This window comes from Suncus etruscus, chromosome 5 (genome assembly GCF_024139225.1).
Source record: "Suncus etruscus isolate mSunEtr1 chromosome 5, mSunEtr1.pri.cur, whole genome shotgun sequence".
NCBI lineage: Eukaryota > Metazoa > Chordata > Mammalia > Eulipotyphla > Soricidae > Suncus > Suncus etruscus.
The window spans coordinates 152,012,229-152,026,190 of record NC_064852.1 but is presented as its reverse complement, the minus strand read 5'-3'; the positions used below and the strand labels follow the sequence as shown (position 1 = coordinate 152,026,190).

At 41.3% G+C, this 13,962-nt stretch overlaps 1 protein-coding gene and 1 non-coding gene across 3 annotated transcripts in view; one reads left to right on the top strand and one right to left on the bottom strand.

Moving 5' to 3' along the window:
• Nucleotides 1-13,962, top strand: part of VPS13B (vacuolar protein sorting 13 homolog B) — a 724,212-nt gene that overhangs the window by 531,010 nt on the left and 179,240 nt on the right. For both annotated transcript variants that reach the window (XM_049773957.1, XM_049773956.1), the window contains exon 34: nt 10,991-11,128. In XM_049773957.1, coding sequence (XP_049629914.1) covers nt 10,991-11,128 — 138 coding nt within the window. The remainder of the gene's footprint in view (nt 1-10,990; nt 11,129-13,962) is intronic.
• Nucleotides 3,972-4,078, bottom strand: LOC126010519 (U6 spliceosomal RNA). The gene has a single exon (XR_007496544.1). It is a non-coding gene; the product is annotated as a U6 spliceosomal RNA (small nuclear RNA).

Sequence of the window (13,962 nt, the reverse complement as noted above, 5' to 3'; positions counted from 1 at the left end):
TCCTGGCTGACTGCTCAGAAATAGCTCCTTGGCAGGCATGGGGGACCATATGAGACACCGGGATTCGAACCAACCACCTTTGGTTCTGGATCGGCTGCTTGCAAGGCAAATGCCACTGTGCTATCTCTCCGGGCCCCATAAAACGTTTTTAAACTAAATTTAGGGCTTTTTTCCCAAGTAGGCTTTATACAGTCTTCCTTTCTTCTCTTAGGACTCCAACCTTAAACTTTTTTAGTATTGTTCTACACATTTGTCAGGCCCCATGTTTTCTTTTGTCATCTTTGCTTTTTACATTTTCTTATTTCTGTTACTTTTTCAGCACTAATTGTTCTTATGTGCTTGAACATTTGTTGAAGTACGTGCACACAGATACATGCACAGACAAGTGCACGCACACACACAAAACGCGCGCGCGACACTCCCTTGGCAAAAAAAAAAAAAAACTGTAGAGAAAAATAACAATTAAAAGCACTGAGTTTCTTCCACATACTTGAAACCCTAGGTGCGTGATTTTCCACACAGAGTTTGTGTGGAACTCTGACAAGACTTGCTATTTCTGGCACCTCTCAAGTCCAAGTTACTAGGAGAGAAAAGTGGAAACTCAGCTAGCTCTCTCATCCTGTTTTTCTCAGCAAGAAGAGTCTCAGTTCCCAAATCTGCATTGTTCTTGTTTGCTTATCAGAGTCATCAAGAACTGGGTTGTTTTTGTATGCTTGTTTGCCTGCTTATTTTGATGTTGGGGCTTTACTCCTGAGAAATGCTTAGGGATCTCACCTGGTTGTGCTGCATACAAGGCAAGTGGCTGACCTGCTGTATTATCTCTTGGACTCATGTTTTTTTTTTTTTTCTATTGAGTTTATAATTGTAAGCTGCAGTAGTTAGACTACACTGAATGTACTCCCATTTGGGTGGGCACTAGAATTCCTGCACTTTAAAAATAAATAGAAATCTCTTCTAGGTCATGGTTTTTTGTGAAACCTAAAACGAGATTTCCTCCAAAAGTGCTACTTTAATATCTTTATGTCTCCAAGCACAGATCAGTTAAATATATGATAATGGGTAATTACTGCTCCCAGGGAGTTGTCAGAATTAACTGTCACCATGAGGCAAAGAATATGTCCAAACACTCAAAGGTGGAAACAGTGTTCTTACCCTGTTTTCTTTAAGAAGATCCTTTCAAATATCATAAAGATCAAGTTGGAGGAGGAAACACTGTGAAGCTCATTGCCCTTGTGTCAATTTGCCATGGCAGAATCAGTGACTGACTTGTAGACATGGGTGTATTGTCCACACCATTTATGCACATATTAACAAAAGTCTCGGTCTTGTGAGATGTTGGCCAGAAAAGATAATAAATCAGACCACTGAGTAAACCTACAACACCATTTATCTTAGAAATCTGAAGTGAAATACAAAGTGAAATAGTTGCTTCTTGTTTTGGAAGTGTTGTTAATAAAATCTGGCTAGTTTGGTGATCTGCAACGATTCCAGCTCTAGCAAAATGCAAGCACAGTGCTGTGCTTCCTTTTAAATAGTTTGTAGAATGGCAGGTTCTTTGCAGGCTAAACCATCAATGTGAATGACAATTAGTATTAGTGACCTACAAGTGATATTTCCATCATGAAGTAGCAGGTTTTTCTGGAAAATGCTAGAATACTGTGACCAGGCTTTGTCTTCTTCACCTGGCCCCGCCTGTGTCAGGAATGACAGCTTCTGCCAGCACCTTGATAGGCAGCAGCTGTATTATTGGCAATTCTCATTTAAATAAAGATGTATGTAGTTGTTTTTAACATAATCGTATTAGTTGTGTTTATAAATATTTAAAAATCGGTATTTGTTTTGCTTAGTGTAATGGAGTCCAGATTTGCAGTTGCCTCATGTCTTGACAATGTAGCCCAAAGGCAGCCTCAAAAAGTCATTTTTCTTTTTGTTTGTTTGGGGCTTTTCATTTGTTTTTGAAGACGTGACAGTGCCATCTGGTTGATTGTGAAGGAGTTGGACCATTCTGGGGGAGACAGAACTCACCCCCAGGACAGCGCAGGATCTCAAGGCTCTGTCCTATGTACTAGAAATTACCAGACTCCCTTGAAAAATTGTTTCTGTCCTCTTGCAACTCCTTGACCTCTAACAATGTTTCAAGCAGCAGAGAAGTTAAAATCCAGAAATACAGAAGAAGTAATAACATACTTTGTGGGATAGGAGCCTCCACAAATGTTCTCTCTAGAAGGAACACATGTCACATTTTGAAGTTATATAAATGTTCAAGACCTAACGAAACAGTTTTGTCAGTAGGAGCTGAAGATACTGGAAGCTCAATCCTGCGCTCACCCCAGCTGCACTGCTCTGTCCATGGCCTTTAACCCATTACCTCACATCTGTGCGTCTAGGTTCCTAATCTGTGTGACATGGGAGAGCATGGGTAGCTGCCTCTGAGGGTTGTCAGGAGAATTCTAGATGTCTCTGGAGTTCTCAGCACAGTTCCCAGCACAGGCCTGTAATGCAGTGAGTGTTAGTAATATTGCTTCATTGCTATGGATTTTATCATTACTGTTAATATCTTTCTGCCACTATAAAAAATGGTGGTTGTAAATGCTGAAAAAACGATATTCACATCATTTCAGTGCAATTATAGCTATTGTGTAGTTTGAAATTTTTCCACTCCAGTAATTGGCTCCTTTGCCCTTTCATGAATAGAACTGTGGAAAATGTGCCAAAGACATTTGAGTAAACCAACAGTTGGAAAATCATAAAATGGCTTCTTACACCTCATAAATCATATCTTGATTTCATTTAGTTATTGTGACTTTTAGAGCGGGATTGAATTACATGTCTCTTTAGAATTAAAGGTTTTGCTAATGTCCCTGGAAAGGCTTAAAATTAACCTGTGACTTTAATGTCAAAATGATCACAACTTGAACATTTATCTGAAAATTTAGCTGCTGGGAACATTTCTTACTGGCCAATAATGTGAAACAAATTTTTACTTTGACAGGAATCAGCAAGTAGTAGGTCCCTTAGATGAGAGGCTTTCTGGTCTGTCAATCAAAGAACTGTGAGGAGAAAGGAAGGTCCTCCGGCTGTGGGGAAATTCAGTGTAGGAGAAGGAAGGACTCAGAAGTCCTGGGAACAAAACCCAGCAATGTTGACTTTCAGTCTTGGCTTTCATGCCACCACTCTTTAATAAAAATAACTAAATGTTGTTTCTTTTATTTTCTTATCTTTATAAAGTAGGCATGATGATATCTGGCCTTTATGCTTTATTCACTTAATCTGATCTCCAAATGAGATAATATTTATTAATGCCTTGAGGTCATGACATATCATTCAGTAATTGTTGATAGCAATAAAAGAGAGCTTTCCTTTGGGGACTCAAGAAAAAGATTCATGTCCTGACCCTTTAGATACAATTTTAGTCATCAGTATTTACTTAGAAGAAGTGAAAACTAGGAGAATGAGTAACCCCTGGCTTGGCTTTCAGTCTTATGGACACCAGACTCAGCTTAGAGCAGAAATGAGTCTTTGAGTTGCTGTTAGAATTACTTTTCTAGGGGCCGAGCGATATCACAGCGGTAAGGCATTTGCCTTGTATGCAGCCAACATAGGATGGACCCCGGTTCGAATTCCAGCATTTCATATGGTCTCCCAAGCCTGCCTTTGCGACTTCTGAGTGCAGAACCAGGAGTAACTCCTGAGAGCCACCAGTTATGACCAATAATAATAATAATAATAATAATAATAACTTTTCTAGGATCTATGATTACTTTTTTATTTTATTTTCTTTTTTCTTTTTTACCACTCAGACTGCATCCTCTCCCTCTACCCTTTCCAGAGGAAAGGGAGAAATATCATCAATGGCCAAAGGCAGTCACAGAAGCAACACCTAGGGCCGACTTCACGCTCAGGAGAGGACGCTCTGGCTCCTCCTTGTGACTTCAGGTGCTCTACACGATCAGAGAAACTTCTCTAATCACAAAAATATGGAACGCTTCACGAATTTGCCTGTCATCTTTGTGCAGGGGCCATGCTAATCTTCTCTGTATTGTTCCAATTTTAGTATATATGCTGCCGAAGCGAGCACTTTTTTAATTTTTGTACCTCATCTTCTAAAATTCTGCCCTGAAGTTTAGTCAGATAATCAAATATCATCTTATAGAATTTAATAGGTAAATAACCAGATAGGAAACAAAGAATATCAGAGGACAACACAGTAATTAAAATAAAAACTTGAAGGAATTCCTTCAATTTGCTATAAAATTTCACACATTATATGCTGTTAACATCCTTTTTTTGTGTGTGTGTGTGGTTTTTGGGTCACACCCGGCAGTACTCAGGGGTTACTCCTGGCTTCATGCTCAGAAATTGCTCCTGGCAGGCACGGGGAACCATATGGGACGCCGGGATTCGAACCGATGACCTTCTGCATGAAAGGCAAGCGCCTTACCTCCATGCTATCTCTCCGGCCCCGCTGTTAACATCCTTAAGTAGAAATGATGTGTTTCCTTCCAGAAATACATGGAAGATTTGGTTTAAAATTAAGAGCCAGTAGGTACTCGTGACCATAGATCCCAGAAGCTCCTCTTTAAAAATTTTGGTTGTTAATGTCATGGCTACAAGCTTGGTGCCTGAAAGTCACTTCCAGCTGTGCTCCAGGTACTGTAAGTTGCTGGGGATAGAATCAGGGCTCCCTGGTGCAAAGTAGCACCCCAGAACCATGCACCATATCTTCAGCCTCTATGGCTGTTTTGATCCTTTCTTTTCATGCTTCCTTTTCCCAGGAGCCCCAGACCTTGCCTTCTAAGCTGCGATGACTTGAGAGACACAGAGTTCAGAGTGTGGTACAAGGACTTAAGGAGGGAGTCAGGGATCTGGACACAGGCATGGAGGTGGTTCTGGGCTGACTTGGCTGACCTGACATTGAACTTAATTCATATGACTGACCTAGGTTCAATATTACTTTACTTTTCCTGCATAGAAAGGAACCTGTAGACATTCTGTAGCTCCAATGAGTAAAGATAGAATAACTCTGAGGAAATAGCTCAAAGTGCATGCCTGGCTCATAGAGACCCCGAGTTTGATTCTAGGCACCAGATGGTCCTCTCAATCCCCCCCCTGAACACTACCAGTGGACTCCCTGCAGGCTTCTTTCACTGCTGGACCCAAGCAACACTAGGTTGTATATCACAGGGAGTGAAACTGGGTTCCCTGAACACTGCTTGGGAGTCCCCTCCTCTCCCATAAATGGAAAGGAAAGGAAAACTAAACTCCATTTCTTGTAAGGATCATAAAAGAGCTAGAGAAAATGGAAGGTGGGCCTGAGGCTTTGCTTCCACACATCTCATGATCCTGAAGAGGCCTTTCTGATAGTGGCCTCCTGGGATACTCCAGAGATGTTTGGCTAGGAAGGTGAGGGCAAGGGGACCTCTCCACTCACATCTGGGACCCTGATTTCTCTGTGGGTGTTTTCTCCCCATTTTCCCTCTAGCTAGTTGTGAACTTGACTTGATCTTCCTTAAGAACGAAATCTGTGTGTGATAGAAAGCCTGATAGTCTCATAGTCTCACCATGTTCATTTGTAAATTGAAGCCTCATTTCCGACTCTTCTTTGTGGAGAGGTCAGTATGCCCAGGCACCTTTATAACCCAAGTCTCTGGCTTTTAGTCTTCAAAACTGGGCTGGCAGTGCACTTCATTCCTCTATTCCAGGCGGCCTTATGTTGCTCTGAGCTAGGAAAGGGGTAAGCGTGTAATCTCTGTAATTATGAGGCCCAAAGTCACGGATGTTGTCAGTTCTCAGATTTCTCCTCAGAGCAATGTAATAGGGAAGGAGAAAAGTGTGGATTAGGATTTCAAGCCTCAGTAATTATTATTTTAAAAATTAAATAGCTTACTAGTTTAAAGATCAAAATCGGGTACAGTTTTCATGAGTAAGCAAAGCTTTTTAATTTTTACCTTTTATATTACATTACTCTTATTTTAGACTACTGGTATAAATGATGTTATTTATTTACAAAAAAGGCAAACTAGTAAGGGTGAATATTTGAAAGCCATACCATACCCTTAGTCCCCCACACACTGCTGTTTTGTTTAGAGTTTGTGCTTAAGAAACAAAATAGTGACACCATGACAAGACCCATACAAATCACATTACACACTTTATATCATATTCTCAACAGCCCCACAATTTAATTATACCAATTTTGGAAACAAGGAAACTGGAATTTGGGGAAGTTGTATTGAAAGGAACTGGGGCCTCCCAGGCTTGCCTGCTGCTTAAGTTCTATTTGTGGTTGGCCATTTCTCCCCTATTCTAACATCCTCCAAGTGCCTCTGTGAAATCATGGTGAGAAAGCAACCTGAGAAGCAGGCTGTATCCTGTCCACACCAGCTCCATGTCAAACCAGGGACTTGTCTATTCTGTGAGACAATATCAGGTCACCCGCCAGTTGTCCTGGCAGAGCCCAGCAGTTCATCCGAGGCTCTTTCCCCAAAGAGAACTGGCTCACTCGACAGCCATTCTGGTCTGAAGTAGGGGGGCCAACCCTGAGCTCATGGTCCCGAGCTGACTTGAGTACTCTTCTAACTAGCCTCATTGTAGACAGCAAAAGGATGAATGAAACATATCATTTTCTGCTTTAAAATAAATAAAAAGGTAGAATTTTCTGGATTCTCCAGAATTTATAAAACAGAGACTGAAGTCAGTCTCAAGGCTATTTGCAATGTTGCATCATCTGTACTGGATGTGGGAAATTTGTGATATTCGATTCAAAACCTGCTCTCAGAAAGAAAGCTCAGTGTCCTAAGAGTATAAGTACAAGTTCCTGAAATTTAACTCTGCAGTAGTTAGTTTGGAGCACATTAATTCTAATTTTACAGAAGGGATCCTCAAACTTTACAAACAGGGGGTCAGATCACACTATTGGAGGGCAGGACTATAGTTTAAAAAGCAAACTACAAACTATGAACAATTTTTTTTCACACTGCACATATCTTATTTTGAAGTTTTTTTTTAAAAAAATATTTAAAATGAAGAGCAAGTTAAAAGAACAAACTTACCAGTATTTCAGTGGAAACTATGGGCCTGCGTCTAGCAGGCTGTATTTTAAGGACCCCTGCAGGCCAGGGACAGGTTGGTTGCTAAGTAGAACGGGCAGCTGAGGCAAAAACACCTAGTAGACCAGATAAATGTCCTGAGCAGGCTGCTTGCAGCCTGCAGACCATAGTTTGGGTAACTCCTGTTGTACAGCATCCGTAATGCTAAAATTGGCATCAATATTGCTGGAAATTAAAACATGGTATAGGGGCTGGAGCAATAGTACAGCAGTAGAGCATTTGCCTTGCATGCAGCCAACCCAGGACAGACCCTGGTATGATTCCCGGCATCCCATATGGTCCCCCAATCCTACCAGGAGCAATTTCTGAATACAGAGCTAGGAGTAACCCCTGAGCACTACTGGGTGTGACCCAAGCCCCCCAAATAAAATGATAAAATAAAACACAGTATAATTTCAAAATGTATTGACAGGGCCAAGGAGCAAGTACAGTGGTTAGAGTGCTTTGCACACAGGCTAGTCAGGGGTCCTCAAACTTTTAAATAGGGTTCCAGTTCGCCGTCCCTCAGACCATTGGAGAGCCAGATGATTTTTTTAATATAATTGTTTTATTTAAGCACCGTGGTTTTAGAATTGTTCATAGTTGGGTTTCAGTCAGAGAATATACATGAACCTTCACCAGTGCAACTTTCCCGCCACCTATGTGTCTCTCATTTCCCTTCCATTCCACCACCACCACCATCTCTATGGTTTACACCATTATTGATGAGGGGGTGCCATGCATGTCACTTTATCCTCTTTCAGCACCCAGTTCTTGTCCAGAGCGATCAGTTCCAACTATCATTGTCATAGTTAACCCTTTTCTACTTTAACTGCACTCACAGCTCTTTGTGGCAAGTGTTCTGCCATGGACTGGTCCTCCTGATTCACCAGATAATTGTTTATTTTGATCTTGAGAAGGACGTGGACACATCATGATGTCATCCCAGGACTCAAATCTCAGGTCTGTGTACTGAGTGACCCTGGAACTCTGCTGCCCATGAGTCTTGGCCAGTGATCTTTGGCCATACTGCAGCCAGGTATGAGTAAATACCATGTAAGTGTATGAGCACAACAATGTGATGTGCAACTCCAGTAAGCAGCATAACTTAAAAAAATAAATAGTGCACTCCTAACTAAAGCACTTTAAAAACTCCATGCAGTACCCCTAAAAATACCCCCAGGCATTTTTAGGGACATAGAAGAAAAGTTTTAAAGAGAATTATAAACCTCACCTGAAGAGCCAGAAACAATTCTGAGAAAAAAAGGAAATGGGAGTCTTTTCTTTCCCTGACTTTAAACTATGCAGTAAAGAAATCAAAACAGTGTGGTATTTGAATAAAGGAAGATTCTCGAGTCAATGGAATAGAGGCGAGAGCCCAGTGGATGCTGCAGAAAGTGAGGCAGAGGAAGGGCAGACACTGATCTCACTCACAGAGGGTCTAGAGAAACAGGTAAGGGAATCAACAGTAGCCAATGTTAACAGTGTGCCTGTAGAGTTTACTGGGGTTTGGATATGATGAAAGGGACCAAGAAGCAGAGATGGAGGGACGCCAAAGCCCTGGAGACTGGTGTGGAAAAAATGTTTTTTAATGAGAAGACCACAACCAGGCTGTGTGTAATCTTCATCACAACATTAACATTACCAAAGGATGGGCCGGAGAGATAGCTCAGAGGTAAGGTGTGCCTTGCCTGCAGAAGGAAGGTGGTTCTAATCCCAGCACCCCATATGGGTCCTTGAGCCTGCCGGGGGCGCTTTCTGAGCGTAGAGCCAGTAGTAACCCCTGACACTGCCCGGTGTGACCCAAAACCCAAATAAACCATTACCAAAGGAAAGGAGAGGGGAAGGGAGATTTTTAAAAATCAATAATAATAATCACCTATCTTAACTTCTACCCATTTTCTACTAGTTTCAGTTTTGATACAAACCTTGTCAGTCATTCCTTTTTTGTCATCTAGGTTTGGATACATGATTCCTATCATTTGTTTTATTAACCTTTGTTTTTTACCATTTTTAAATATCTTCCTTATAATTATATTGATTCCTCTCTGTGCATTACTTATTTCATAACATCACTCTATTTTCTCTGTCTCACCACTGTTTTCTTCCTATACTAAATTCTCTTGAAAATGATGGCTCCTTGTGTAGGTTACTTAGTGTTGTAAAAAGGTACATAGTACCTTACTTGGACACTGCTTCCTGACACTGGCTTCATAGATGAGACTCTGCAGTAGATACTCAGGCAGCCGTCTTGGGCCATCCTCCCACCATATCTGTTCTGCTTGGAAGTAAGAGCTCAAGTTGCTCAGCAGTGGCTCTGTACCACACATTGTCACATAAAAAGAGAAGGATGAACTGACATGGTGTTTGATCTTGACCACAGAGATGTAACATCACAATCAATTGCTTTCAGTATTTTCGTTGAAATCATGTAAAGGCTCATATGTGCCAAATTTCAAAGGGATCACATGACAAGGTCAAGAAATCCAAATACCAATACAGAGTATATATGTCCAGTTCATATGTGACAGTCATACTATATAACCATATGTTGAATATAACACAGTGTATATAAATGCTATTCTTGAAAGCGATCCAATTCGCAAAGCCTAAAACAAATAATACTTTAATCACATGTTTCAAATAGGTTGAAAATGGAATAGATGTACTCTGTGGCAAGAATATCCCTGTAAAATTGACATTCAGAGGCCATTAAAATGCAGAGAGTCAAACCATCTTGAAACTAAAGGAAAACTGAATATTTAGAATTTTTAAGAGCCTATTGAAATGTATGCCAAGATAGAACATTTTTTTTCTTAAAGAGGTTTTGCAATAGAAATAGTGCATTGCCAAGCATTAAAAGGCAAATTCAACTTGCCATTACCAAGAGCTGAAAAATTGTTTTGAAATGATATACAGTCTTAACCAAAAATAATGTTTAAAACTTAATATTTAATAGAAAGGTCAGAACAGGGGTGGAAATGTCAGATTTTGATCAAAATTGGGCCTATTAAAAATAGTCTAGTTTTTCTGTCCCTCAAGAAGGTTATGAGAAGGCTACTGAAGTGAACTTCAAAAGCCTCACAATAAAAAGTGGTAGTAATGGGCAGAGAGATAGCATGGAGGTAGGGTGTTTGCCTTGCATACAAAGGGACAGTGCTTCAAATCCCAGCATCCCATATGGTCCCCTGAGCATAGTGCCAGGAGTAACCCCTGAGCGCTGCCAGGTGTGACCCCCAAACAAAACAAAAGTGGTGGTAATGTGAGTAAAACACTGAAACAGATCAAATAGCCCCTAAGCAGTGTTAATCCTCTGCATCTTTGTACTTGTAGATGCTTTCTTTTTTTTTTTTGGTTTTTGGGCCACACCCGGCAGTGCTCAGGGGTTACTCTTGGCTGTCTGCTCAGAAATAGCTCCTGGCAGGCACGGGGGACCATATGGGACACCGGGATTTGAACCAACCACCTTTGGTCCTGGATCGGCTGTTTGCAAGGCAAATGCCGCTGTGCTATCTCTCCGGGCCCTAGATGCTTTCTTTTAAGCTGAAGGAGTAGCCCTTTTTTCTCTAATTTGTTTCCAACATACCCCTCCATCCCCCTTTTTTTTTTTAATCTAGGGAGTTAAACTGGTCAGCAATTAAGAGTGCAGAAAGCTTCCTTCCACTCTGAGATGAGAAAGGCCAGGTGTGGAAGGGCTTCCTTCGTAGGTGTCATTTAGCAACCCGCCTTGCTCAGGCAGCTCTTCTCTCTCCATCTAATGTTTACCTGTTGTGACACACGTCACACGTCAGTGGAGGTTGCATACAACTATTGGGACTTTCCTGCTCATATATAAGCTCAGAAACTTCTGCCAAATTGAGATGTTTGTGATGTAATAAGTATTTTTCATTTGGTCACTTTAGATCCTGGGAAGACTCTGCCAGAAGCCCTTGACTACTCCACAGTTTGGCTGCAGACAGTGCCTGGAGAAATAGACAGCAAAAGTGGAATTCCACCTTCTCTTATAACGCTGCAAATCAAAGACTTTCTTAATGGACCAGGTAAGACAGCCATTCTGCAAATGTGTGCACCTTACATATGTGACTATATTAACATGTAAATAGGCACGTTGGCATTCTTTGCCCAAAATGAATTACCACAACTACTCTTTGCCATTCAAGAGATCAAAAGGCAAATATTAATATTTAAAATGACCCATAGTTTGAAAAAATATTATTTAAATAATATTTGACTAGAAGCCAAAAATTTGAGGTTTCATTTCTACCTTTTTAGCATGTAGTTTTATCTGTGTCCTTACTCTGGAAATTATAAAATGGATGGATGACAGGAAAGAGGGAGAGAAGAATTGAGGGTAAGATGACAGGTGGGTGAATGGGTGGGTAGGTGCATGGGTGAATGGATGGATGAGGTACAACATACATATAACAACAACATATACATAACGCAGTGTACATTGATAGGTGAGATTAGATTACTAAACATTTATTTGTTTGTTGTTTGTTTGTTTGCTTTTGGGTCACACCCAGCATTGCTCAGGGATTCCTCGTGGCTCTATGCTCAGAAATCGCTCCTGGCAGGCTCGGGGGACCATATGGGATGCCGGGATTCAAACCACCGACCTTCTGCATGAAAGGCAAAGGCCTTACCTCCATGCTATCTCACCGGCCCCAAACCTTTATTTTAATGTCTCAAACTGCTTGAGACTTATAGAACAAAGAGTATTTGAGACATGTCCAGATGTATTGAGTGGACTGGAAAGATTACAAGGATCTGAAACAGGGTCTGAACATTTTGGTGGGAATGAGACGTGGCAACTTCATTTCAAAACCATAAACAGAAACACTGTTGCTAACAGGCAACTTAAACTATGTTAATTAAACAATTTTTAATTAAAATAAATTAAATCAGGGGCTGGAGTAGTGGCCCACTGGTAGGGCATTTGCCTTGCACGAAGCTAACCTAGGACGGACTGTGGTTCTATCCCTCATTGTCCCATCTGGTCCCCCAAGCCAGGAGTGATTTCCTGGCATCACTGGGTATGGCCCCCAAACAAAATAAATAAATAAGTAAATAAATAAATAAAATCAGGCCAAAGCAATGGCACAGCAATAGGGTATTTACCTTGCATGCAGCTGACCCAGGAAGAACGTCAGTTAGATCCCTGGCATCCCATATGGTCCCCAAGCCAGGAGTGATTGCTGAGCACATAGCCAGGAGTAACCCCTGAGCATCACTGGGTGTGGCCAACAATTCAATAAATATGTAAAATATATTGAGTGTTGTACATACTCATACAAACCCAGAATTAAACATAGAAATCATTCCTATTTTATGATGAGGAAGCTCTGATTCAGAAAACGGAAGTAAACCCCCAAAGTTCAGAATGAATTGACTCAGCTGTGCCACGCTGGTTACAGCATAAAGAGTTCTCTGTTCTTTCTCCTCCTCTTCCATGTCCTTCTACTCTATTCCTCTTCCATCATCTCATGTTGCACCTCCTCTTTGTTTTATGTTCTTCCTGCAGCCCAGTAAAAGTTCAACTATTTTTTTATGTATATCTATTGGAACACATCTTTAAATTTATTTTTGTGATTAATTTTTTTGATAAGATCTTTACTTAAGGGGCCAGAGAGATAGCATGGAGGTAAGGTGTTTGCCTTTCATGCAGAAGAACATCGGTTCGAATCCCGGCATTCCATATGGTCCCCTGTGCCTGCCAGGAGCAATTTCTGAGTGTGGAGCCAGGAGTAACCCCTGAGCACTGCCGGGTGTGTCCCAAAAACCACACAAAAAAAAGATCTTTACTTAAGCATCAGGATTACAAGCATGATTGTAGTTGGGTTTCAGTTAGAAACAGAATTTATTTAACAGAAATAATTACATCTTAGTTTTTTCTTTGTTCATACTTATAGTTCTTCAAAACTGTCATCAGATGAATATTAGATTTTTCATTCTAAAACAATAAAAATAAATATCCAGAGAGTTAGTGCAAGTGTTACAGCATGTACCTTTTATGCTTCTGGCTCTGGCACCACCCCTCAGTGCCACAGGGTTCCCAGAGCATTGCCAGACACAGCCTTGGAAACCCAGGAAATCTATGGGCTGCCCCAGGGCTTGAGCTTTCCCACTCCATGGGCTTTTACATTGACATTCCACGTGGTTGGCTGAGAATAGCCAATTAGGTCCACAAGCTTCCTGAGATCTCTCTCACAAATATTTACAGCAAGGAAGCTCCAATGGCTTAAGAGCTCTAGTAGTCTTCTGCACAGTGGGAGGAATGGAAAATAGTCCTGTATGGACTAGGAAACTGCTGTGGAAAACCAATGCACCCCAGACCCAGAGGTGGGGGCCATTGTACCCAACAACCATAGCCAGAAATGGCAGAGGCAACAGCAGTTCCTTCTCATGAACAACAACAATAAAAATCAACCAAAACTGCCTCCTCTGGCCCAGCAGCTGATCCAGCACCAAAGGTGGTTGATTCCAATCCCGGTGTCCCATATGGTCCCCCGTGCCTGCCAGGAGCTATTTCTGAGCAGACAGCCAGGAGTAACCCCTGAGCACTGCTGGGTGTGGCCCAAAAACCAAAAAAAAAAAAAAAGAGCTGTGAGTGCAGTTAAAGTAAAAAAGGGTTAACTATGACAATGATAGTTGGAACTGATCGCTCTGGACAAGAACTGGGTGCTGAAAGAGGATAAAGTGACATGCATGGCACCCCCTCATCAATAATGGTGTAAACCATAGAGATGGTGGTGGTGGTGGAATGGAAGGGAAATGAGAGACACATAGGTGGCGGGAAAGTTGCACTGGTGAAGGTTCATGTATATTCTCTGACTGAAACCCAACTATGAACAATTCTAAAACCATGGTGCTT